Source organism: Xenopus laevis, chromosome 4L (assembly GCF_017654675.1).
Source record: "Xenopus laevis strain J_2021 chromosome 4L, Xenopus_laevis_v10.1, whole genome shotgun sequence".
Classification (NCBI taxonomy): Eukaryota; Metazoa; Chordata; class Amphibia; order Anura; family Pipidae; genus Xenopus; species Xenopus laevis.
In genome coordinates this window covers 15,338,726-15,364,886 of record NC_054377.1, presented here as the reverse complement: position 1 = coordinate 15,364,886, position 26,161 = coordinate 15,338,726, and the positions used below count along the sequence as shown (strand labels likewise).

The 26,161-nt window shown below is 39.1% G+C and overlaps 1 protein-coding gene across 1 annotated transcript in view; it reads right to left on the bottom strand.

Moving 5' to 3' along the window:
• bdnf.S (brain-derived neurotrophic factor S homeolog) overlaps positions 1 to 15,322 on the bottom strand; it is a 66,836-nt gene extending 51,514 nt beyond the window's left edge. The window contains exon 1 of the mRNA XM_041589070.1: positions 15,006 to 15,322. Coding sequence (XP_041445004.1) covers positions 15,006 to 15,008 — 3 coding nt within the window. The 5' untranslated portion in view covers positions 15,009 to 15,322. The remainder of the gene's footprint in view (positions 1 to 15,005) is intronic.
• Positions 15,323 to 26,161: the final 10,839 nt, after the last annotated feature.

Here is a 26,161-nt window from a genome sequence, read left to right as displayed (position 1 = left end):
AGAATATACAAACTCCTTGAAAATAGTGCTCTGGCTGGAATTGAACCTAGAACCTCAGCACCTCTCTAAATGCAACCTCCAATGTTTAGTCCTGTAGAGCAGTTTTTAATGCTTTATGACAGTTTCAGTTTTTAATGCTTTATGACAGTTTCTATATAAGTAAAAACATTCCTAGTTGAGCTATTACTGCACGAAACGCGTTGCTTACATGACTGACGGACATTCAGCTCTTAACAGTTATTGAGATGAGATTTAGAATGCACATTTTTTAATGAAAATTGGGTCATAATAAACTGGCAGTACTAATAATAATAAAAAATATTTTTTGCTATGGTCCATTTCTCTCAATCGCACACCTGCATCAGGCGACTTCCCCTAACCAACCCGCTGAGTTCACAAAGAGCGTCTGCAGATGAATTTTCCCCTGACACGGATCGAATTAGGCTCGATACATGTTTTTTTTTTTAATCATTTGAAACATGTCAAAGTAACAAGATCAATATCAACATCATCAAAGAATGATGATGTTCTGTGTGGGCGTTTCCTGCCAATTGTCCATTAGATACAGTAATAGCTCAACTAGTCCTTCTGAGCCGTTAACAGGTTCGAACACCCACATTTTCCTTCTTAATTATCTCCACAACGAAATGGAACGTTAGGTATGATCTATGGCTTTCCCTGAGTGTCAGCGTGCCCACACACCTTCTGTAATTCTCCAGATATCAGACACCTTTCATGTTTGTTGGGTTACCTAATTATCCATTCTACCAGATGGGATCATTGCGAGCCAATGGAAGCAGTTGTTTTACGAGATGTATTTAAAGAAGAGATATTTTTACGTATCTGTGCGGATCATTATTCTTCCCTAGAGCAAAGGTAGAAAAACAGGATAGAGTAAAAAATAACTCGATAATTGTATATATGTGTATATATATATATATTTTGCATCTTTATTGATGCATCTGGTGCACATAGGCAACTGTTTATTTTAGTGGGGAAAAAGGGCTCAGCCAGATCCATCTGCATATAAAGTACTTTACAGTTTGACATGGCTTAAAGGGGACCCTAAGAGAAGAGAACTGGGGGAATGTGGGGAGAGCAGTGACATCTAGAAAGTGCTGAATGGAAAGTGAAAGTAATTGCCTGTCCCTCCCCTAAGGCATAGAGGAGGGGCAAGCAATATTTGATTGACAGCTGAGATTTCCAAATGAGTTTACAACAGCTATGAATGCTTTAATAAAAAAAAAGAATTTGAATTTCATGTTTAATTTGGAAATTACTTTTATTATACAGCTTTTTATGTCTAGGTGACAGGTCCCCTTTAAAGAGTCTGTTCACCTTTGAGTTAACTTTTAGTATGATGTAGAGAGTGATTTTCTAAGTAAAATTGCATTTAGTTTTTATTTTTTATTATTTGTTATTTTTGAGTTATTTAGCTTTTTATTCAGCAGCTCTCCAGTCAGCAGTTTCAGCAATCTGGTCGCTAGGGTCCAAATTACCCTGATTTGAATAAGAGACTGGAATATGAAGAGGAGAGGACCTGAATAGAAAGATGAGTAATAAAAAGTAGCAATAACAATACATTTGTAGCCTTACAGAGCATTTGTTTTTTAGATGGGGTCAGTGACCCCCATTTCAAAGATGGAACGAATGAGAAAAAAACGGCAAATAATTAAATAACTATAAAAAAATAAATAATGAAAACCAACTGAAAGGTTTCTTAGAATTGACCAAATATACTAAAAGTTAACTTAAAGGTGAACCACCCATTTAAGTGAATGTACTATTTGATAAAGGCTAATAATGAACACGAAAAGGCGAATTTATGTGAAATATAATTTCATTGCCCACAGTTAACACATAAATTACCGGTTCTTCCCATTAAAGGAAAATTCAACCCTTAATTAAAAAAAACCCTACTTCCCAACCCTACATAGACCCCCCTCCCTGCTCCCCCCCAGCCTAACTTCTACCCTGTGTAAATGCCAACGGGTGCCATCTTCTTCTCTTTATTAGTCTTCGGAATGAGAGCAGTGTATCGGCACATGCACAGTTGGCCCAATCTTCCGTTTCCCAGCAACTGCACAAGCACCAAAAGTCACGGAAATTGCCGAAGTGAAGGAACAAGACCCGAAGACTACCGAAGTGGCGGAAGGCGCCTGTGAACGCTGATGCCCTGAATCTCCACTGAGGGGTAAGTAAAGAGTTAGGGGCATTTACTAGGGGTAGCAGCTAGGCTGGGGGAGGAGCAGGGAGGGGGTCTATATAGGGTAGGGGGGTAGGGGATTTTTTCATTAAGGGTTTAGTTTTCCTTTAACACTTTAGAGGTCAGTTCTATCAGGGGAGGCAGTGTGCAAAGTGCAAGAAATAGGTATACTTGGCAGCACTGTAGTCAAAAGGGGTGAGAGACACGTAGGTGCCCCCCACCCCTTACCATGTCTGCCCCATGGCAGGTGGTAAGGACATGTCTGGCCTGCACCCACTGATGCAATGTACTTTGCACCATGTTTTTTCCATCAGGCACCCATGGCACCCTTGGGCCCATGATGGGATCAGCCCGATATCACCCACTTCAATGTGGGCATATCAGGGAGAGATCCACTCGTTTGGCGACATTGCCAAGCGAATGGATCTCTACGTCTATGGCCACCTTTAGAATTGCTCATATATTCCTTTTTGGGCTGGAACAACACCAGTCATTGCTGTCAGTGACAGAAGGCCTAGGTGTGGTATGGGGCGTTTCTCCGCCAGCACTTACCTAATGCAGTCCTGATGGCGTAGATGGCATATCACTTAGACTTTTTGACTAATCTCTCATTTAGATGGTAATGACTGGAATAACAAGTTTACAGCACCAGTATGACTAAGGCTAGTAAGTGCTGTTATGTGAAGCATTTTACTGGTCCTTGATCTTCAGGACTAAGGATTACGACTGGAGAAATGTTGTTTTCACCATTAGCACTAGAAGCCTTTCTATTCTGCACTTGGGTCACTGGAGAATATATTGTAATTATAAAGTTAAATCAATAATGATTTGTTCTGGGCAGCTGATAATATCTGGTCAGGAAGGTTTTGGGTGGCTCAGTGGGTAATGCTGGGGTCCGGACTTCCAGCCTGGGCACTATCTGCAAGGAATTCGGATGTTCTCCCAGTGTCTGCGTGGCTTTCCTCCAGGTACTTCACTTTCATCCCATACTCCAGAAACATAAAGGTTGGTTAATTGGCTCCTGATTAAATTGTCCCGATTGTGTGAATGTGATCTGGACATTAGATTGTTAGCTCCACTGGGGCAGGGACTGATATGAATAATGTATAATTTCTGCACAGCACTGTGTCAGCACTATATAGATACAAGGATAGGACCTGTTATCCATAATGCTAGGGACCTAAGGTTTTCTTTCTTTCCGAAATTTGGATCTTCTTACCTTGTCTACTAGAAAATCAAAAACATTAAATAAACCCAATAGGCTGGTTTTGCTTCCAATAAGGATTAATTATATCTTAGTTGGGATCTATTTTAAGGTACTGTTTTATTACTACAGGTATGGGAACTGTTATCCAGAAGGCCGGGAACTTGGGTTTTTTCCAGATTAGGGACCTTTCTTCAATTTGGATCTTCATAAATCTACTAAATCCTATAAACATTAAATAAGCCCAATCCAGTATGGATTAATTATATCTTAGTTAGGATCAAGTACAAGGAAATTTTTTATTATTACAGAGGAGAATTAAATACTTTTTACGAATTTAGATTAGTTGGATTCAGAGCATTCTGTATAACAGGTATCCAGATAATGGATGCCATACCTGTACCAGGAGGTGTCTTTTACCATTGTTGCAGCAATTCTGGGGTCCTGATTTGGTTCTGGTCAGGCCAGACTTTGCATGGCATTTTATGATGTCCCCCTGTTGGTTTGGGTTTCCTCTGGATACCCCAGTTTCCTCCCTTACTCCAAATACATAGAGGCAGGTTTAATTGACTTTTAATGAAATTGACTCTAGTGTGCGTGGGCATTAGATTGAAAGCTCCACTGGGCCAGGGACTCATGCAAATGATAATTATTCTTTGTAAATTGCCATGTAACATTCAGGGGGTTATTTATCAAAATAGTTTTCTGAAAACGACTCCGACCAAATCCGCAAAAGTTTTTCCCCCTTATTTATCAATATATTTTTCCGAAAATTTTCTGTGCATGAAAAAATCATGAATCGCACAAATTGTCAGGATTTTCCTCCCGAAACCTCAGATTTTGGCACGAAAACATTCGGATTATTGCACGAAACCCATTGCAGATCAGGATATCTTCTGGACTTCTCCCATTGACTTCTACATGAACTCAGCAGGTCTGAGCTGGAGTACTTTTTTAATTGGACTTTTAAGACCCTCGGTGTATAATAAATTCCTAAAAATTCTAGTTCTTGTTTTACACTAAAAATTTGGGTTAAAAGTAAAAAAACTCAAATTTTTTGAGTTTTTGTCATTCGGACAAAAACTGTGTTATATAAAAGATAATACTAAGATATTGCGTATTATTTTTTTTATTCATGAGAGTATTCCTGTGCCAAAAAGTAGCAATATTTGCAACAATGTATTAATTTGCAATTGAAAGCCTATAGGTAAATTTATATTTTTTTATGATAAATATACTGGCCCAAATAAATGAAAGTGATTAATACAAAGCTACTGTTACTGATGTATTTTATTTGTATTCATCAGTACTTGATTCCTGATTATTTGTCTGTTATTCAGGGATTTTTGTAGAAGCCGCTATAAACCCGCAGCTGTAATTTAGGGGGAAAGGTTTAAAGTGAGAGCAGAAATCAGTAATTTCATGTAATGTTCTAGTGATTAAATGAACCTGCTCGTGATAAAACAACCACAATATATGTTTTGCAGCCCAATTCAGGAAAAAAAATAATACGAAAAAAACCCACCCTCAAATCAATATTTTGGTGAAAATAAATTTGTAAATAAACAAGGGGAGTCATGAAACAATGTCAGGGTATTTAATACATCATTTGCAGGGGAAGGGATTTATAAATTAACTACAGAAGAACTCATAACAATGTAGATCTTAAATGTTTAAGTGGAACCCAAAATAAATCCTTTATGATAGTAATTAAAAAAAAACACATACACAAAGACAGATTAATTCCAAGTTTCTAGCTTTTTTTTGTTTGCTTGAAAAAGTAGACAAAATGCGAAAACTTCAATGTGCACTGATTTATGAATAAACTCAAAATTCTAAAACTTGATTATTTAGAAAGGCAAAAACAACCTCTTCTCCTCTTCGTTTTCGAAGCAAAATTTCTGAATTTGACCAAAGTAGATCCACGATTTGACCTCTATTTATTATTAAAAAAGCACAATGTAATCGGTACGAGTAAGAACTCGAAAAAATCGAGCAAAAACCCAAATTGTACTATTTTTTTCTGCGTTTTTTCCAGAATCACTTGATTTTTTTGGCTTTTTCCCAAATATCACAAATTCTTCTGAGTTTTGTCCAAGATGCTGAAAAGGTCACATTTTCGGGCTAATTCCAGTGCAGACCACAGAATAGCAAAATAGGATGAGGACCTATCCCGTTGACTTATACACAACCTTTGCTGCATCTGGCTTTAATAAATCTCCAGAAACTTGAGTTTAAAAAAAAAAGTGAGTTTTGCCCCAAAAAGCCAGACCGGAGTTTAGTAAATAACCCTCTAAATATTGCAAATACTACCCCGTTGATTTATACATGCTTTTAGATGCCAAATATTTTTATTTGGGGGCTGAATAATTAAAACGCGAAATAATCTCAGTTTTGTAGGAAAACAAAGTTGACTCCCTTCCGTGACTAGAACTCACTTATCAATAATCTTTCTTGAGAAAAATCTGAGCAACAAAACTTTTCACAATTCATATTGTTCAATTGATGCTTCGGAAACTCGCACAAACATTTGCAATTTTTGCTGCAAAAACTCTAATGGTGGTAAAAAAGTCAAATTTGAATGTTGGTTAATCAGCCACTTTTGCTGATATTTGAAGGTTCGTCTCTTTTGATTTGCTAAGCCCCCAATACCGTGCATTGTATCATACTTTGATATAATTATTTTTTTAATTTAGGGTTTGTTGATTCATTCATCTAACACCCCATAGAACAGATTGTCATTCTGTAAATGTGTCAATTTACCAAAACGTACCTAAATCAATTATGTGACTCCTGTGTAGGCTGTGACTTTGTCAGGGAATATAAACTACTCTATTACTATATCTACTGTAATGCAGTAAATTATTACAGATAATATCTCTAAGCGTGAATTCTTTTGAGTTTATTTTCCTATTTCCCATTGAAACACATTATATGTATTGAGTGGCATATACTTCCACACATTTCTATTTATTTAGCGTACCATATTGCCAAGGAATTTGCTATTTTTTTCTATGTGTGTGTGTTAGAAAATGTACTGTATGTTTAGTCTTAAAGGAATTTTTATGCTCTGTGCAGTGATAATAAAGGGCAATTTTGTTAAAACGCGAATCGAGTTTGGATAATTCACAAATCGAATTTAAGAGTTTTGACAAAAATAAAATTTGAAAATTCAAATTTTGAATTCGACCCTTAATAAATCTCCCCCTAAATGGCTTAGTTAGATCTCCAGCCAGGGTATTTAGCTTTATTTGATTTGGCTTGGGGCAAGGGTAGGGGCTGGCTAGAGCACACAAAGAATTTTTTAAGAATTGATAGGCAGAGACTGGCCATGTCTGTGTATTGCAACATAACAAGATAAAAGAGACATATGTCCATCCATTCAAATCACTCTACAAAGTGTCCTTTTTCCACTCCATACTAATAGCTTCAAGTGTATTGCAGCAGTCTAACGAATATCCTCGACTGACTCAACGTGTCATTGAAAACATTTAATCACAATCCATGAGAACAAAGTACCTGGGCCAGATGGCACCCACCCACCAGCCCTTTAAGAGCCTCACTCACTTGTAGCCAGACTTTTATTTTTAATCTTTTCCGACTCTTTGGTGTCTGGCTGGGCGCCAACGCACAGAAGGAGACCAGATACATATTTGTGTATATTGTCACTAATTGTAAAGGAAGCATTGTACAACCAATAGGAGAGGATTTCAGTTTGGAAGCCATGGAAAATGCTTTGAGTACTCCTAATATGATCATATCAAGAGGGACATTAATCAAAGGTCGAATTTTCGAAATTCTTGTGAGTTTTTTTAAAACTCCCTTAAATTCGAATATACTCGAAATTCGACTGGGGGGTTATTTAAGAAACTGACTGCAAAACTTGAATCGAAATTAGAATTGAATTCGACCAAACTCTCCCCCAAAAAATTGAATTTCAGCTACAAACATCTCCAAATTGGTCACTGGACCTCTCCCATTGACTTATACATGAATTCAGCAGGTTTTAGGTGGTCGAATCTGAATTCTTAAAGGGCCAGAGTATGATAAATCTCAAAAATCTAATCTGAATTTTTTAAAAAAACTCGAATCGAGTTTGGATAATTCCCTAGTCAAATTTGACTGTTTTGACCATAAAAAAAAAAATCAAAAATTCGAATTTTCAATTTGACCCTTAATAAATCTGCCCCCTAGTATATCATTTGTATCTATTTAAACTCTATTTAAATCCTTAAATTATAGGCATGCAGACCTTGTAACTGCTTTGGGGGTGTGGCAGAAATTATCGGGGTCCAAGTGGGGTATTGCTGCTAAGCGGTTTATATTAAAATCCAAGCAGTGTAGAGATTACTGCATAAAAGATAGTTTACTGGTCACAATGAACTAACCAATCTCCATATTTCCCCCCCAACCAACAGCCAAAGCTGCAGCTCAAGAACTCTCTGAGCAGTAAAGGGTTAAATAACTACTCAACAAGAGTACCAATGGGAATGGTTGATATGAAGTGGTTTCCATTAAAAGTAACAGCAAGCTCCTCGGCAGGATTCAGGCACAGACATGGGATCAGTTATCTGGAAATCCTTTATTACGGATAGGCCGTCTCCCATAGACTCTGTTTTGTCCAAATAATCCAAATTTTGCTTTTTTAAAATAATAAAACAGTAGCTTGTACTTGATCCCAACTAAGATATAATTAATCCTTATTGGAGGCAAAACCAGCCTATTGGGGTTATTTAATGTTTACATGATTTTCTAGTAGACTTAAGGTATGAAGATCCAAATTACAGAAATATCCGTTATCCGGAAAACCTGAGCATTCTGGATAATAGGTCCCATACCTGTACTTCTTTGCCAGCTGCATAACATATGGAGAATATGTCTTGTTCAATGAGGGTGTTTTTTCCCCAAAAGTTCCATACTGGAACTGGCACCTTCTATTGATTTACATAAGACATTGCTGAACCTGTCCATTCGTTCCTATTTAAATCAAACAAAGTTGGTGCCGAATGTTTTTCTCCCTGCTTAAATAGAGCAATATGAGCCTAAAATCTCTGACTACAGGAGAGAACATATACGCAGAAAAACAATAAAAACTAAATCTATAAAATCTGTTCCTCTACTATAAAATTCAATGGGAAAATCACCAAAATACTGTTCGTAAATAAACTCCTAATTGGCTTCAGGGTTTTGTTTTTTTTCCACTGAGATTTCATTATTCTCAGTAATAAAACAGATGTTTTCTGTATATTTTTGTTTTCAGAGGAAGAGAACAGGTGAGGAGCTGCTGAACATTGCTTCTATTGTCCATGTACAGTATATGTTACATTTATAGGGATGGAATTATGCTATGAATAAGGGATCTCTGAGTAATTTGGAGCATTTTTTCTTAAATCTACTAAAAAAAACTCAATTGAATTGCTTTTTTATCAGCCTGGCTTGGTGCTTGATTGGTTAATAGCAAGTACAAGTCTCATTATATGAGTTATTCCTCTTACAGAGAAAGCGCAAATCAATCGCAAATTAAGAATTGTTTCCTTAAATCGTAATCTCATCTAATAATACCTGCATTTTGTCAGGTTTCTGAATAACAGATCTGTATATCTCTCGCTCTCTCTATAGATATCTTTATCTGTCTGTCTTGCTCTCTCTCTTTCTCTATATACTATATATATATATATCTATATATATACAAACTCGCTGATCCGCACTCCTCTTGGCCATTCCTCTCGTATACCCGGGTGCTGCTACTGGGAACTAGTAGATACAAACTGGAAGATAGAAGCGCACTCCTGGGATTTCTTCAAAAGAAAATCATTTTATTAAATTCTCATAGCAGTAATCGACGTTTCGGCTCGTGTCCAGAGCCTTTATCATATATATATATATATATATATATATATATATATACAGGTATGACGTTAATAGAAACCTATTATCCAGAAAGCTCCGAATTATGGGAAAGCCATCTCCTATAGACTCCATTTTAAGCACATGATCCAAATATTAAAAATAATTTCCTTTTTCTCTGTAACAGTAGCTTGTACTTGATCCCAACTAAGATATAATTAATCCTTATTAGAAGCAAAACCAGCCTATTGGGTTTATTTAATGATTACATGATTTTTTAGTAGACTTAAGGTATGAAGCTCTATATTATGGAAAGATCCATTATCCAGAAGCCCCCAGGTCCTGAGCACTCTGGATAGCAGGTCCCATACCTGTATTTCTATCTATCTGTCTCTCTCTTTCTCTCTCTAGCCTCAATGTTACTTATAGGTGGCCCCACCAATGTTTTTAATGCATTTCCCTGATATTACATTTTCCCAGACTTTACTTCATTTTTTCATTTCTCCTGAAAAAAATTTAACTGGGGTTCTGCTTGAAATATAAATCTGTATCTATCTATTCAGCTCTCTCTTTTTCCACTATCCATCTCTCTCTCTTTCTCTCTCTATATACTGTATCTTCTTACATCTGTCTATATCTAGCTGCATATACAGTATCTGTATCAATCTGTCCCTTTCCAGATCAACTATCGACCGATCACTCCATCTATCCGTCTGTCTATCTATGTATTTTGGGGTTAAATGTAAATATTCAATATTAGATTTAGTGTATCTACTATCTAATTATCTATCTATCTATCTATCTATCTATCTATCTATCTATCTATCTATCTATCATCTATCTATCTATCTATCTATCTATCTATCTATCTATCTATCTATCTATCTATCTATCGCTATCAATCTATCTATCTATCTGTCTATCTATCTATCTATCTATCTATCTGCTATCTATCTATCATCTATCTATCTATCTATCTATCTATCTATCTATCTATCTATCCATCCATCCATCCATCCATCCATCCATCCATCCATCCATCTATCTATCTATCTATCTATCTATCTATCTATCTATCTATCTATCTATCATCATCTATCTATCTCTATCATTATCTATCTATCTATCTATCTATCTATCTATCTATCTATCTATCTATCTATCTATCTATCTATCTATCCATCCATCCATCCATCCATCCATCCATCCATCCATCCATCCATCCATCCATCCATCCATCCATCCATCCATCCATCTATCTATCTATCTATCTATCTATCTATCAGATAGATATCTATCTCTATCATTATCTATCTATCTATCTATCTATCTATCTATCTATCTATCTATCTATCTATCTATCTATCTATCTATCATCTATCATCTATATCTATCTGTCTATTTTCCAGGCACTAAATGTTGTACTGGTAAGGGATCCGTTATCCGGAAACCTGTTATCCAGAAAGCTTCAAATTACAGGAAATCGCTCCATTTTAATCATTTAATTAATTTTTTTTAAAATCATTTCCTTTTTCTCTGTAACAGTATCAGTATCTTGTACTTGATCCCAACTAAGATATAATTAATCCTTATTTTAAGCAGAACCAGCCTATTGGGTTTAAATAATGTTTCATATATTATTTTTTAATAGACTTAAGGTATGGAGATACAAATTACAGAAAGACCCCTTCTCCGGAAAACCCCAGGTCCCGAGCATCCTGGATAACAGGTCCCATACCTGCACATGTTTGCTACTGAAAGTGCACCTAAAGTGGAGAAATATAAAATAATGGAGAGGTGCTTTGATGCCTCCCATCCATAGGCAATTCCTTGAAAAATAAACCTGGCTCCAGCTTTCTGTATTATAAACTGCCCAAAACACCAGCTGCCTGTCGGAATCTATAGAAGAACATCCAGACATCTTTATTTCTAAGGGAACCAAAGCCCCATAGGAATTGTAGTCTTACGGAACTTTATTTAAATGAAAGTGCAGGCGATTGTGTATTCAGCAGAGGACTTTGGGAATCCCCAAACTGAACCGAATCACTGCTACTCCCCGTGACGTCAATGAATTTCTGTGCAGAAGGGGGTGGTGCTGGGAAGGGAACTGCTACTGCGGGTGTTCTGTTACCTAGATAACAAGCTCTGCGTCCCACTATAATTCTTCATTGTTTTAGTTTCCCTTTAATGCACTGCGGTTATTTCGGGGAAAAAAAAAAGAATTTGCAGTGAATTCCATTAAATACGAAGAAGATTTGCAGAAGCATTTTAATAGCTGAATTTTTAACCGTTTCATATAGAAACAAGACAAGGGGCTGGATATGGATATCACCTGTGTCTGTTAATTGATAGATTCGTTCCGGCGCAGTCAATTGCAGGATCATGAAATAAATGAATAAATAAATAAAAATAAATTGCTGCTTCTGTGGCTTTTGTTAATGACCGACTTCCCCAGCCTATAATTATCCCCCCAACCCCTCTGTGACAAATGATCCTCTGCTGATACGTGGGTGTAATTTGGTGCACTTGAGCTGTCAGACAAAATTGGCAGGTAGAGCCAAAAAAAGGGATCATTTCATTGACCCCCTCCTTTTACTAGATTACAAAGCTGGAGCTGCGTGTGTGCTGAGCAATGGGATGTGAGCCTTTCCAGCGCTGCAAGGGTGAATAGTTATTATCAACTGTAATTGGGTGAGAATGCGAGACTGCCACTAGTTCAACGACAGCTGCTTTTTTATTTCCCTCATACCCTTTGCCTGAGCCGAGCGTTATAATATTTACCTTGATTGTGTGCGACTTAATCGTTGTGGGTGTTGAGGTGCTACTAAAAGTGACAAGGGAAGATTAAAGCTGCCGAAATCGGTCCTTTATACAGATTATCTGCTTGTGTGTGGGTGCCTCCGACGGGTCTCCCCCAAAAATCGACCTGATATCAATCAGGCAGATTGATTTGTCCTGTGATTGGCTAGTTGGTCCTACCACCTGTTGGCACCCATTTCCGATCATTTGGCCCTATTAACATGATATTGCCCTTCCTTTGGTGGGCATAACGTATTAAGATTCCAAACCTCGCAGAACGAGCGTATTTTGTTGTGTATGGGCCACCTTAAGGCTTGGCGGCAGGGGTAATAGAGACATTGTGCCTTTAATTGCTCTCCTCTAATCAGCCTCTACTCCAGTAGGAGCCATCAAGCCCTACAGATCCATATTTAGAGACGTACCATCTGGAAAGGTGGGTGGCTGGTGGTTGGAGTTCCTTTACAACATGTTTGGAAATCTCATCATATTGATGGGATGGGGGGGGAATAAAACCCTCGAGGAGAAAACAGGTCGATCTGAGAACAATGTGTGCTCTATCAATTCTCCACTTAAAAAAGGGTTACAAAGATAAAGATCTCTTCCCCCCCATCTTCCTTTTTATTATGTGCAAATAGCTCTCCGTCTCACACTCGCGCACACACACCCTGGTGACACTCGCTTATATAAGGTGTTAGATCTTTTTATGTATACGGATAACATCTTGTCGTTAAAGGTCTCACGCGATCTCCATGCAGGAGGGTTTCGTCTCTCTCTCTTTCCCTTATTTAAATATGTAGGAAGATTAATGATGGCGATGGGAAGAGCCTGGGCATTGGGAGGGGACGTGGGGAGAGAGATGGAGAGATAGGGAGAACATGGAGGGGGGATTATGTCGCAGCTGAGTGAATTCACAGATTTGGGATGCAGATAAAGAGGGGGGACACCCTCAGGGTGAATAGAAGAGAGGACAGCAACAGGCATCCCCCGCTGAACTGAGTATTATTATTATTATAATACAAAGAAAATACCAGTACAATTATATAATAATAATAATAATAATAATAACAACCTGGCAATGCCTGTGCTTTTGTTTCTAGACAAAATAAAACCAGTAACCAGTTATAACAGCCTCCCTCCCTTGTATGTCCAGATCATTTTAGACACAAGCACCTCCTCTCCCAGAAATTTGTTTTAAAAATAAGGGTTCAATAAGTCCCCAGGTGTCGGTGTTTTTTTTTTTTACCTGTTCAGCATCTTCTAAAAAAAGGCTAGAATGTTAATCCAGAGCGTCACACCGTTAAGCAGGGGGTTCCTTCCAAATGCTCGGAGGGGGTTAACCGTCGCCTCCCCTCTCTCTTTCTCTGTAACCCTTTCTTTGTTCTGCCTTCTCCATAGTGCTATTCAGCCCAGCTTAATGAAGAACGATATTATGCCGATCCCCTTTAATAGCCCGGGACCCACAGGCATATCTGCTATTTGGCTAAAAAAAAAAAAATCTGCTGACTTCCAACTCCTTTTTTTAGCAGCACAGCCACATATTATTAGCTACAATGCTACGCGGGGCAATTTAAAGCCCAGGCTAAATCTGTCGCAGGAAGATCTGGATTGCATTTGCCGGGGGGTGGTGGGGGGAATAATTTCAATAATTAATTTCCTTGTACTCTCCCCATGCAAGCTGTCGGTTAAAACAACACACCAAACAAAAGGTTTTCATCGTAGCTTGTTTAACTGTTTAATGCCTTACAGTCACAATTATATGCCCAGGGGCGTCACTACAGAGGAAGCGGATCCTACAGTTGCAGGGGGGCCCAGGAGATATAGGGGCCCCATGAGGCCCTAATTCATATACAATTTCAATAAATATTGAGAAAAAACTGGTAAATCTCTAGACATTTTAGGAGCCTTAAAAATAATTTGCTGTGGGGGCCAGTGATATCTAGTTATGCCACTGGATATGGATGCAAGCGAATGAGCGCACGGACAGCCGTCGATTTGTTTTCAGGTGCAGAACGAGTGAGAATCGCAGCTGCCCGGCAACTGATTGCTACTTACCTTCTGTAAAGCTAAATCAACCCCCCCACCACCAAATGGGTCGATCCTGCAGCCTTCCCTAAAATGAACACTGAAAGCAGCCTGTTCCAATGTTCAAAAATGATTATTATTATTTTTTTTTTAAATGCTCCAAATCAGGAGGAAACGGCTGCATGTTAAGCGTCTGGAAGCAAATCCGCACGCGTGTGTGTGTGTGTGTAGGGGGATATCAGGCAGAAATGAGCTGGATCAGGACATGCGCTCCATTCATTGCAATTCATTGCCTCTGTCCAAGGTGCTGAAACCATCTCCTCTGTGCAATCAGCACCACACACAGCCAGACCCTACACAAAAAGATCTAACATTTCCTGTAATAAAGTGACACTTAATATCGCTCTACCCTGGCCCATTCCCACGCTCTGTCACGTGAATATTACCTTGCCAAACCCGTCCTGTTCCTGCTTGATCACATGTTGTGCAGACCCTTATGCTTAGAAATGGGATTACCTTTCCCAACTGTCACCTAAGCAGGCTAAAGCTTCCACCCTGAAAGCAAGTGGAACTCTACTGCCTTGTCATGAATTCTCAACAAAAACTGATAAAAATCTACTGTCCCCCCTTGCCTTCCATCCACCAGCCTCTTCAATGTGAGCCCATGCAATATCTCAGAGAGAGAGAACAGGAGCAGAAAAACAGCAACCAGTAATAAAGATCCTTGCTCCAAGTTCTGCTCTATGCAGCCCCCTTCACATGTCTTTGCAATAATAAACACTCAAGTGGAGAGGGAGGGGGGCAAAAAAAGAAATATCAGAAAAATGAAAAAAAGTATGCCCTAAAATTGCATGGTTTTGCTGTAGATGAAGCAGTTTTTTTTTTCCTTAATAAAAAAAAAAAGGAGGAAATTTAAGTGGTACTCACCATTGTTTCTTTCCTGTCCTGGAGACACAAGTGTCTTAAAATCCAGTCTCTCTAACAGATGCAGGAAGGTAATGCGTCTTGTTTGAAGTCATCATGTGAAGACTTCTGCTTTGCTCAGTGAATCGCCCACCACTTGGTGTGACTTATGAATCTAATATCCGCAAGCTTAAACTCTCAACCACCTTGGTGACTACTGAAGACAGAAAAGCAACTGGCAGAGATATTGGGTTTTTTTTTGTCCCCCCCCTAAAAAGAAAATACATATACATGAAGGCAGTGCCTTACAGTTCAGGCAGCTTTTGTTATTCTTTTTAACAATCAATGAGGGAAGTGGTAAGAGATTGGGGGGGAAATGATTTCTAATATCTTAGTGCACTGAGTGCCTTCTAAGCTAGTAGATATAAACTGCCAGCCTGGGAAAGTCCCATTCCTCCTGGGAATCCTTTAACATGACTTGTATGCAAGTTTCCTGCTGACAGTTGGGTGTTTGCAAGCTTTTCTAAGCCTGGGGGAGAAGGCAAGCTAGCAGGTAAGATTGCATTTTATATTTAGCAATGGATCTCTGCGTTGCAGAAGCAGCACGGCATTCACTTGTTGCTCTCGGAGCAGAGTTATTATAACGGCACCAAGAGCTGCAGGGAAAAGTTGCTTTGAAAAGAAGTCTACGACTTAACAAAAGACACAATAGACACAACTCTCCTCTGCTCTCATTAGAGTGTGTGAATCCTTATACTTTTGCATTGATATAATGGAATGTTTATTGCCCTCTGGGAGAACTTACTGTAGATTGTGCACGTCAGCTCCTATAGTTTGCAGGAGTCTAAAAATACCTGAAATGAATTTAGAGTGCTCAGCAACAAGTTAATGAACCTGCATGGTGGGTACAGACAGAAGGCACCAGGCAGATGTTATTGCGTCTTGGGCAGCTGCGTAAAACAGCCATAGGGATTGGCATTGAAAAATATGTTTTTGCCTTATTAACCCCCCAGTATAACTGCATCGGTTTATTGACGAGACAGTAAGACAATAGCAAGATAATCAGTGATGTGCTGTGCGTACTTGGCACATAACGGATACTTCTTTGCACCCGGCCATTCAGCTGCCAGTGAGATTTATTACTGATGATGGGATGGATTCAGGGGGGGGGCTGTTTTTTCTTTATTTGCATGAAACCAAGTATCATCAGGGAGAACATAGGTCTGTAGGAGTCATGTATGCCAGTGCAATGCTATGCATGCCTGAGCACTGGGTGCTGTGTGGTTGGGTGCCAGTGAAAATGCCTTGGGTGCCAAGCCAATGCACTGGGTTTTCTGCACTTGGGTAACACTTGGGTAACAGTGGAAATGCCTTGAATGTCTAAGCATTGGGTGTCCTGCATTGGCAGAGCACCTGGGTGTGGAAATGGACGAATCTGCCCTGTTTCGCTGGAAAATTTGTGAAGTCAATGGGCGATTTGACACGTGACAATTTTGACATTTGCGGCAATTTCTATACGTGCGACTATTTTTTCCAAATGCATTAAAAAAGTCAATGGGCGTCCCAACAATTTTGACCTGCAACAATTTTTATGCACGAAAAAATGTTGCGCCTGCAAATTTTTGCCACACTTTTACCGCAAATCCATGCCTGGTGAATACATTTTCCCAACATTACCTGGGTGCCACAGTAAATACCCACACTTGCCTATTGTGCAGGAGCAAAGCACTTATGTATCAGTGGAACTGCCCTGTCTCTGGTGCCCAACATTGTCAGAGCTAATACTAACAAATACATTGTATATCTAAGCACTGGGCGCCCTGCACCTGGGTTCCAAAGAAAACCCCCCATTTACTGACAGAACACTTAGGTACCCGTGGAAAAGCCCTGCACTGGTAAATCACTTTGACGAGGCCACTTATCACCTGACATTTTCTCATGTTTAGCACTGGTCAAGCCCGGACAGAAAGTGTAACTGATTACTCTACAAGTAGCTTGGGCACCAGTATAGAGCAATGTGGTCGTTGGTGTACCTTGCAGTGGCAAAGTGCCCAGACACTAGTTTTCTTCATACATAAATAGGCAGCTGTTATTAAGTGAGCAGTGCACTGACAAAATTACTTATGAACTACATGCCATTCAAGTTATTGCAACACGGTAACCATTTCATGACTTGCATTTAATATGACTAGGGTGCCAGTTAGTGGTTACGTCTGGCAGAATGTTGCAGCAGTTGGAATGGCTTTGGGTTATGAGTCATTGAATTTAAAAGTGATTCAAATTATGAGCTGACATGCCATGTACTTGCAAAGTAACTAGCAGTTGTACCTTGAACTGGCAGTTAACATGGGTGTCAGGCAATGGAGATGGCTTGAACTGGCAGTTAACATGGGTGTCAGGCAATGGATGGCTTGAACTGGCAGTAGACATAGATATCAGGGTATGCCTAGAATTGTTTATATAACTCATTATTGAGCGTGCCAATCTGTCTATATAGTGTAATTTGGTAGCATTGATGCAGGTAAGCCAGTAAATATAGCATGCTCTGGCAAAGTGTCTTACTGCTAGTCAGTTTAATTGGTATGTCCTGGCCGGGTGCCAGTGGGTGTATTTGGCATGCTCTGAAGTAACAAGGAGTGCCAGCTGGTGTACTGTATGTAGCATGATTTTGCAGAACGCTGGGTGCCAATCGGTGAGTGTGCAGAATGGGTGGCACTGCAAGTAGTCCCTGTGACTGTGCACAACAACTGCAGCACAACATTTGCTTTCACCTATGCGTAAATAAAGGGAGCTTTATACTTAAATCTTGAAAAGAAACAAGTTTTAGTAGAAAATGTAGCTGAACGTGTAGCTGCACGTGTCACATCTGTCGGCTTTCCCAGGGTTGGGATACCTATTGGTTTCAAATGCCCGGCTTGCGGTGAGAGTGTAAAGGAGTTGCTGAAGGTTTGAGATCAAGGCCAGTGTGTGACTCATCTATCAGCCAGTCAATAGCCGCAAGCCTGAGGCTCTACAACCCATGCAGCTTTCATCAGATATAAACTGCGCACTGCCATTTCCCTATCAGTTTCATTAGTAGTGATTCACACGATCTATCTATCTATCTATCTATCTATCTATCTATCTATCTATCTATCTATCATCTATATATCTATCTATCTATCTACCATACATCCATATATGTATATAGATGTATATATATATATATATATATATATATATATATATATATATATATATATATATATATATACACACACACAGACATGGGACCTGTTATCCAGAATGCTCGGGACCTGGGGTTTTCTGGATAACAGACCTTTCTGTAATTTGGGTCTTCATGCCTTAAGTCTATTAGAAATTCATTTAAACATTAAATAAACCCAATAGGCTGGTTTTGCTTCCAATAAGGATTAATTATATCTTAGTTGGGATCAAGTACAAACTACTGTTTTATTATTACAGAGAAAAAGGAAATCATTTTTAAAAATTTGGATTATTTGGATAAAATGGAGTCTATGGGAGACAGGCATTCCGTAATCCGGAGCTTTCTGGATATCGGATTTCCGGATAAGGGATCCTATATATATATATATATATATTATCATCTTTAAATGTATCATCTATCTATCTATCTATATCTATCTAATTATCTATTTATCCATTTATTTATTTATCCAACTACTGTATCTATCATCCATCTCTATGGGAGACAGGCATTCCGTAATCCGGAGCTTTCTGGATATCGGATTTCCGGATAAGGGATCCTATATATATATATATATATATATATATATATATATATATATATATATATATATTATCATCTTTAAATGTATCATCTATCTATCTATCTATATCTATCTAATTATCTATTTATCCATTTATTTATTTATCCAACTACTGTATCTATCATCCATCTGTTTATCTATCTATCTATCTATCTATCTAATATCTATCCATCTATCTATCTAGTCTATGACACACACAGGGAGCATAGGGAAGGCAGAGTATGGCCTGGTCTATTCTCCCTCTGTGTGCCATACTCTGCTTTTCTGCTTTTCCTATGATCCCTGTGTTCTAATCAGCAAATCTATCTAATCTTTATAAAGGCTCCTCTTGGAATTCTCTCTCTTTCAAAGATTGTTTGATACATTGTTTGCCCAGTGCTGAGCATTAGCACCACTATCATGGCTGGCACTTTCCCTTTATTACATGTAGAAATAGCCGCCAGCTTAAATTATTATCAACACCTTGCAAACTGCCATATTGCTAGGGGCATGCGTTTTTTTTAATAACCTCAATCCAATGTTCTCTGCAACATATGTATTTAGACTATTCCTTCTTAACCTTTTTTCTCACAGAACTCATATGATGTTGCAGAACCCAAAAATTGGACTACTCATTTGCCTTGTTTTAATCATTATGTGTAAATGTAGGGGGGAAATTATATGTATTTATCACATTACTTAGGGGACCATGGAGACCCAATCTTCACATCACAGGGAAGCGTATTTAGGTCCTGATCTAAAGATCTGCAGCATTTCGATACCCGCAGAGTATATTTAGAGTAGAAAGTTGCAGATTCATCAACCAGGTGGGTGGTCCTCAGGAACCCATGGGTTCCCTGGTTATCTGGTTCAGCTGCAGGTCTAGTCCTTCCTCCCACTCTCGCCAATCTAGTGATTGTTGTTTATGTAGCTGGTTGATTCTCCCATGGTGAGTAAACCCTTGTGGGTGCAGGTCGAGAAATGAGTGTGGTTGAGGGTTTGGCTAAGTGTCAAGTGCAGGTTGGGTTGCAGGTCAATGTATCTAGGTTGGGTGCTACTCGCGATTATCTCCCCTAACGCCTTCCCTCGTGAGGCAACTTCGGGCTACTTCGGAATACGGAATGCTGAAGACGACTTTTCATTATAGCCAACGCAAGACAGAGGGAAGGCGTCCGGGGAGATTAGTTATGTCTCTGTATAGGCTGTACCTAGAACATTCCATCACTGGCCACTTGCCCAACTGTATAAAAACCCATTAGTTCATGTCCCCCCCCCAGGTGGCTTCTATGATGATGAACCTTAAGCTATGGCTCCCTAACTTTGGGGTTGACCATCCTGGGGTTTTGAAGGAGTTGAATCCTGAATGATAGTTAGGTAAGATTTTTTTTTTTCCTGTGAACCACATTCAAATTTAAAAAAAGTTGGAGAGCAACATAAATAAGCATGCAAAAAGTTCATTAGGTGCCAAATATGGGCTGTGATTGGCTTTTTGGTAGCCCCTGTGGACTGGCAGTCTACAGAAGGCTTTGATTGGCAGTACACGTGGTTTTTATGCAGCCAAAACTGCCTCCAAGCCAGGAATTCAAAAATAAGCTTGTGAGCCACTGGTTGGAGATCACTGTTCTAGATACACCTGAAAGACCAGCTTAAAGGTCAGTTATGGTGAGATTTTGTGTGAACACTCAAGTTGCTTTCCTAGTTTTTCTTGGAACACCAGGATAATAAACTAGTGCTTTATTATATATTTAACCTTGTTAGGCACTAAGGGGGCTCTGACCAAAGGTCAGACCTTCAAGTGGGGGCTTAAACTGATAAGGCTGTTACCATGTTCATTCCATTAAAGATATGCTCATACAGGTTCACAAAGGTTATGGCATCTGGGAACACAGCAAATGTCCTCAACAGTGCACACGAAAAGGTTCTTCCTATGAGAAGATAGAGGAAATGTTGACAGTTGCTAGAGTCTTAGAATAATAGAAGCTCATGTAGGTGGCCATAGACACACAGATCCTATTGTACGAATCGAGGATTTGTCCGATTTCCGGATCGTATGTGGCGTGTCGACATCTTTCGTCCGGTTTGATTTTGACTCGACCGATCCTGCCGGAGCCCATGGCACATCATAATCGGATCGTTCGGCCTTACCCCCGATATAGCCATGCTCGTTAAAGGCATATCGGGGAACGATCCGCTCGTTTGGCGATGTTGCCAAACGAGCGGATCTTTGCGTCTATGGCCACTCAAGAATGAAACTGCAGGCAGGGTTAGGTACACCTTTGTAGTTACAGCACCGATAAGCACATTAAATACAAAATAATGGCACATTCAGAGACAAAATAATGAGGGCATTGACCTTCTAAGTGCCTATTTATATTGCTGGTCAACTGGTGGAATTCAGACGCATGCCCTATAACACTGCAAACCAGATGAAGTATTTAACACAATGGCACGGTAACCTTGCAAACCTACCTCTAAAACATCGGATCACTTCAATCAATGAGCAACTCCCTTCAGATATCCTGTTAAGCAGCATTATGAATAGGTTGTAATGGTTCAAGGGCTCGCTAGAATATCATTTGAAATTAGAGGTTCAGAATCATTGGCTTCTCCCTTTATTACATGCTTGAGGGATCTCTGTACGGCTGCACACGAGAGTGTAGGCAAGCACAAAATTAACATTATAGACATTGCCTTGACCTCCAGCCGTTGGAAATTGCAAGTTTGCTTTTCCAGCCAAGACTGAGACAGACGTGCAGAAATCAATCGAGACAATGCACAAGATTCGCTTAATTAGAGGGGACGAAAGTTCTCCCAGCCGGGCGTGTTACCTCCAGCTCACATCAAAGGACTTGTTTGTAAATAGGGTTCATAAATGATAAACATGGGGGGGGGGTTTGAAGAAAATTGAATTTTAGCTGCTGGCACTTATAGGGGGCTTATTTAGTATGCACGTGGCAGCCATTCAGTAATAGGCTTAGATCAGACTACTGAGAATTAAAGGGAAAGTAAAGTCTAAAATAGAATAATGTTAGAAATGCTGTATTTTGTATACTAAACATAAACATGAAGTTACTGCACCACAAGCCTAATCAAACAAATAATTTAGCTTTCAAAGTTGGCCACAGGGGGTCACCATCTTGTAACTTTGTTAAACATCTTTGCAAGACCAAGACTACGCACATGCTCAGTGTGGTCTGGGCTGCTTAGGGATCGACATAAATGATCAAAACAGGGAAACAAACAAAGCTGCTTGAGCTCTGCATGGCTGGGAAGTAAGGTGGGAGCTCCCCCTGCTGTTCATAAGTATGATTGTTTCCCTGCAGAGCAGTTAGGGACCGTCTGACAATTCCTATCCACAGCAGTAAATGAAGGAAGAATTTCACTGCATACAGTCAGGTTTCTTATAAAAACGGTGCACATTTTTTAACTAAAGTATATTGGAGATAGGTTTCTTTTTCATTAAAGAAAGTAAAAATGGGATTTTATTTTTTTTCCTTTACATGCCCTTTAAAGAATGAAAACAAAGATTTGATTGGTTGCTGTGGATAACTGCACCTATGCAGTTAATTTTAACAAATATCTCTCCTTCCTATTTCAATGTATATAGAGGTATGGGACCTGTTATTCGGAATGCTCAGAACCTGGGTTTTTACAGATAAGGGGTCTGCTAAGAATCATTTAAATGTTAAATAAAACCAATAGGTTGGTTTTGCCTCCAATAAGGATTAATAATATCTTAGTTAGAATCAAGTACAAGCTACTGTTTTATTATTAAAAAAAAAAAACGAAATCGTTTTTAAAAATGTGAATTATTTGTTAAAATTAGGGATGCACCACTATTTGGGATTCGGCCAAGTCCCCGTATCCTTCATGAAAGATTTGGCTGAATACCGACTCGAATCCGAATTCTAATTTGCATATGCAAATTAGTGACTGGAAGGTAAAAAGTGGAAAACATTTTTTTTACTTCCTTGTTTTGTGACAAAAAGTTACGTGTTTTCCCTTCCCGCCCCTACTTTGCATATGCAAATTCAGATTCGGATTTGGTCCGAAGGGTCTCTTCTGAGTCAATTTGCAATTGTTTTTTATTTATTTTTTTCATTATTTTTGGTTTTAGCTATTTATTCAGCAGTTCTGCAGTTTGTGTTATTCGCCGCTGGTGAATAAATTTGTGAAACGGCCGCGAAAATTCACTGGCGTAAAAAAAAATGGACGCCGGCGTCCGTTTAGTGAATTTTTCGCCATTTTGCGAATTTCGCAAATCTTTCAGCAAATTCGCCCATCACTAATATTTAACAAATAACTATTTCTTATGTAAACTTTATATAATAAATATCTGAATAAGAAGCATGAGACAGGAGGGTGATTTAGACAAGTCGTTGGTTGACTGTGTCCTGAGATCTACTGATCACCAGCTAAAGGTCGACTGGTGGATCCCGATCTAGCTTTTGGGTACCCCTCTTCTAGGCCAAAAATAGGATGCAACAGTACATATATCTCTAACACTCACTGCCCATGGTTTGCCCTGCTATTCTGGGCAAGGCAACCCTATAAGCTCAGCCAAAACAGGTTTAACCAGAACTGTGACATTGTGCTATTTAAGGGATACTGACCTATTATGGATTTAGAATAGAATTATGTATTGTGGGAATTTTCTTGCTGCGTGATAGTGCTCACATTGTTGACTGATGCAGAGTTCTAAAGTCATTGCTTAGTAAATCTACCCAATAATACAGTCATGTTTCAGATCATTTCATGGTTAAATGTAGTAGAAAATATTATGCTTCCATCGGTTGAAACATTTTCAACCTATATTGGCTTGCCTCCCGCTGAAATGAATGGCAAACATTGAGGGTCACCATGCAGATTACTATCACTCTTAAAGATCAGTTTGGGGAGAATCTCTATTTGTTTTCTTAGATTGCCATGAAGTCCCAGTTTAAGGGCAGAGACACACTCTCAGATTCGAGGAGATTAGTCGCTCAGCAACAAATCTCCTCTTGTTCGGGGCGACTAATCTCCCCGAACTGCCTCCCTGCGGCTAGAATGTAAATCGTCAGCGATTCGTTTTCCGAAGTCGCCCGAAGATGCCTCACAAGGAAACTGCGGGCAACTTCGGAAAATGAATCACTCAGAGTGCCATCCCATCGTCGATGTAATTCTAGCCAGCGGGAGGCAGTTCGGGAAGATTAGTCGCCCCGAAGGAGAGGCGGTTTATCACCAGGTGACTAAATCTCCCCGAATCTGAGCACGTGTCTCTGCCCTAAAGCTCAGTTTGGGGAGAATGCCTATTTGCTTTCCTAGAAAGCAATGAAAATAGATCTTAAATGTTAATTAGGGAGAGATTCGGGGACAATACCTATTTGCTCTCCAAGATGGCCAGGAAAGCCTAGTTTGAAGGTCAAATAGAAAGAGATTTGTGCTTAATACCTGTTTGCTCTCCTAGATAGCCATGAAAACCCAGGTTGAAAAAACAAATCGACCAATGTTTCTTAATTTGTAATATGAAACTACGGGGGTCCCTTACCAATGATTACAACTCCACGGGGGGCTTGAACTGAAATTATCAGTAACTACCAGTACCCTATATACTTTGACAGTGAGCTTGATATACAATAATATGGTGCAAGGTAATGTGACCTTTAAGACTTCCCCTGAAAAGACTGGTGGTGTGCTATTGGCTATAGGACTTGGGGGTTCCAGGCAATGTAGAAATTCTGGTCCAGAATTCTGCAATATTCTAGATGGCTCTGAACACTTGTATTTCATCTAATTCTATAGGTCAATCCTTTGAAATCTGTGATGCTCTGATTGGCCGTGGGTCAGTCTAGTCCCACAAATGTTCTCATTCACTGGTTGGGCTATCTAGTTCTAAGAACATTGATGGAAGATTTACTGGTGTCATTGGTTGAAAGTATCTGGAAGTCAGAATTGAAAGTGAGTTTGTCTGGTTCCATATGGGTCTTTCAGTCAGTTGTATGATGCTACCAATGAGTATAATCCACTGAGGAGTCATTCATTCATCCGATAGTGGAAAAGAGAAATGTCAGGGACAAAAATAATACATTAAATCTTTATTTGTGACTCCACGCGGCATGGTACAGTCTAACATATGGCAACATGTAATGTAGTAGTATCAATCTTCCGCAATGCATTATTTATTCATTAGGAAATATCTGTTTTTTTGCTCCGATGTAACAAAGGTGGGTGTTTTTGATTAGTTGGGAAATTAGCCAAATCCTGCACATCTTTTTCGTCTCATATCTCGCTGGTAAAATGAATGGATTGTTGCTTCTTTTCAAAATCATTTTTGAGGGGGAAAATCTATTTGTTGTCGTCTTCTATTTATCTTCAAGGAGAACTCCACCCAGATAATAATAACAATTTACCTAATATAAAGAAAATGTAAAATTAAGGAGCTTTCCAATAGACAATTAAAAATGGTCATTGATTTTTGGGTTATTTTTATATGTTATTGTCTTTCCTCCAGGCAAGACACAAATTCCCATAATCCTTTTTCAGTGATTCTATTCGTTCATGGGTCTGTTAATTACAGAGCATACAGGTCTATTTGCTCATCAAAACCATAATACCCTAAAGATAAATCCTCTTGTAGTGCACACTGAAAATGGACCTTATTGTGTTTAATAGAGCTGCTGAGGTTACAGATATGGACATAAAAGTTGAATTCGGTGGTTAAAATAAAATATCATCTTTTAGTGGTCAGGTTCACTATGGTTTGTGGTCCAACTAACACATTTTATATCAGTTTTCCTTGGTTTATAGAAGGGGTACCCAACCTTTTTTTTGCATGTGAGCCAAATTCGGAAGTTGGGAGCAACACAAGCATAAAAAATGTTCCTGGTGGTGCTGTGATTGGCCATTTGTTAGCCCCTATGTGGACTGTTAGCCTATAAGAGCCTCTGTTTGGCAGTACACCTGGTTTTAATGCAACTAAAACTTGCCTCCAACCCTTGAATTCCAAAATAAGCACCTGCTTTGAGGCCACTAAGAGCAACATCAAAGGGGTTGGTGAGCAACATGTTTCTCACAAGCCACTGGTTGGGGGTCTCTGGTCTATAGTAACAGTCCTACCAGTTTATCATAGTTATCCTAGTTGAAAATCATATCATGACTGCCGAAGCAATTTATTACACAGCTTAAGCTCCAACTTCCCCTTGATGAAGACCCTTGAGAAAGTGCTATAACTTAAGAGTCTGTCTTAGGGTCAATAACTCATTTGTCTCTCACTCAACTGGTTTGCAAACAAAAATGTGGTGGAAAAGGAGTTGATTTGGTCATCTAACCCCCATGACCTCTTAACCTAGACCTTCCTACAATTTCTTGCCATGTAATTATAATAGATATTGTATGCATAATGGTTCAGGGTGGACTGGCTACAGAAGATCT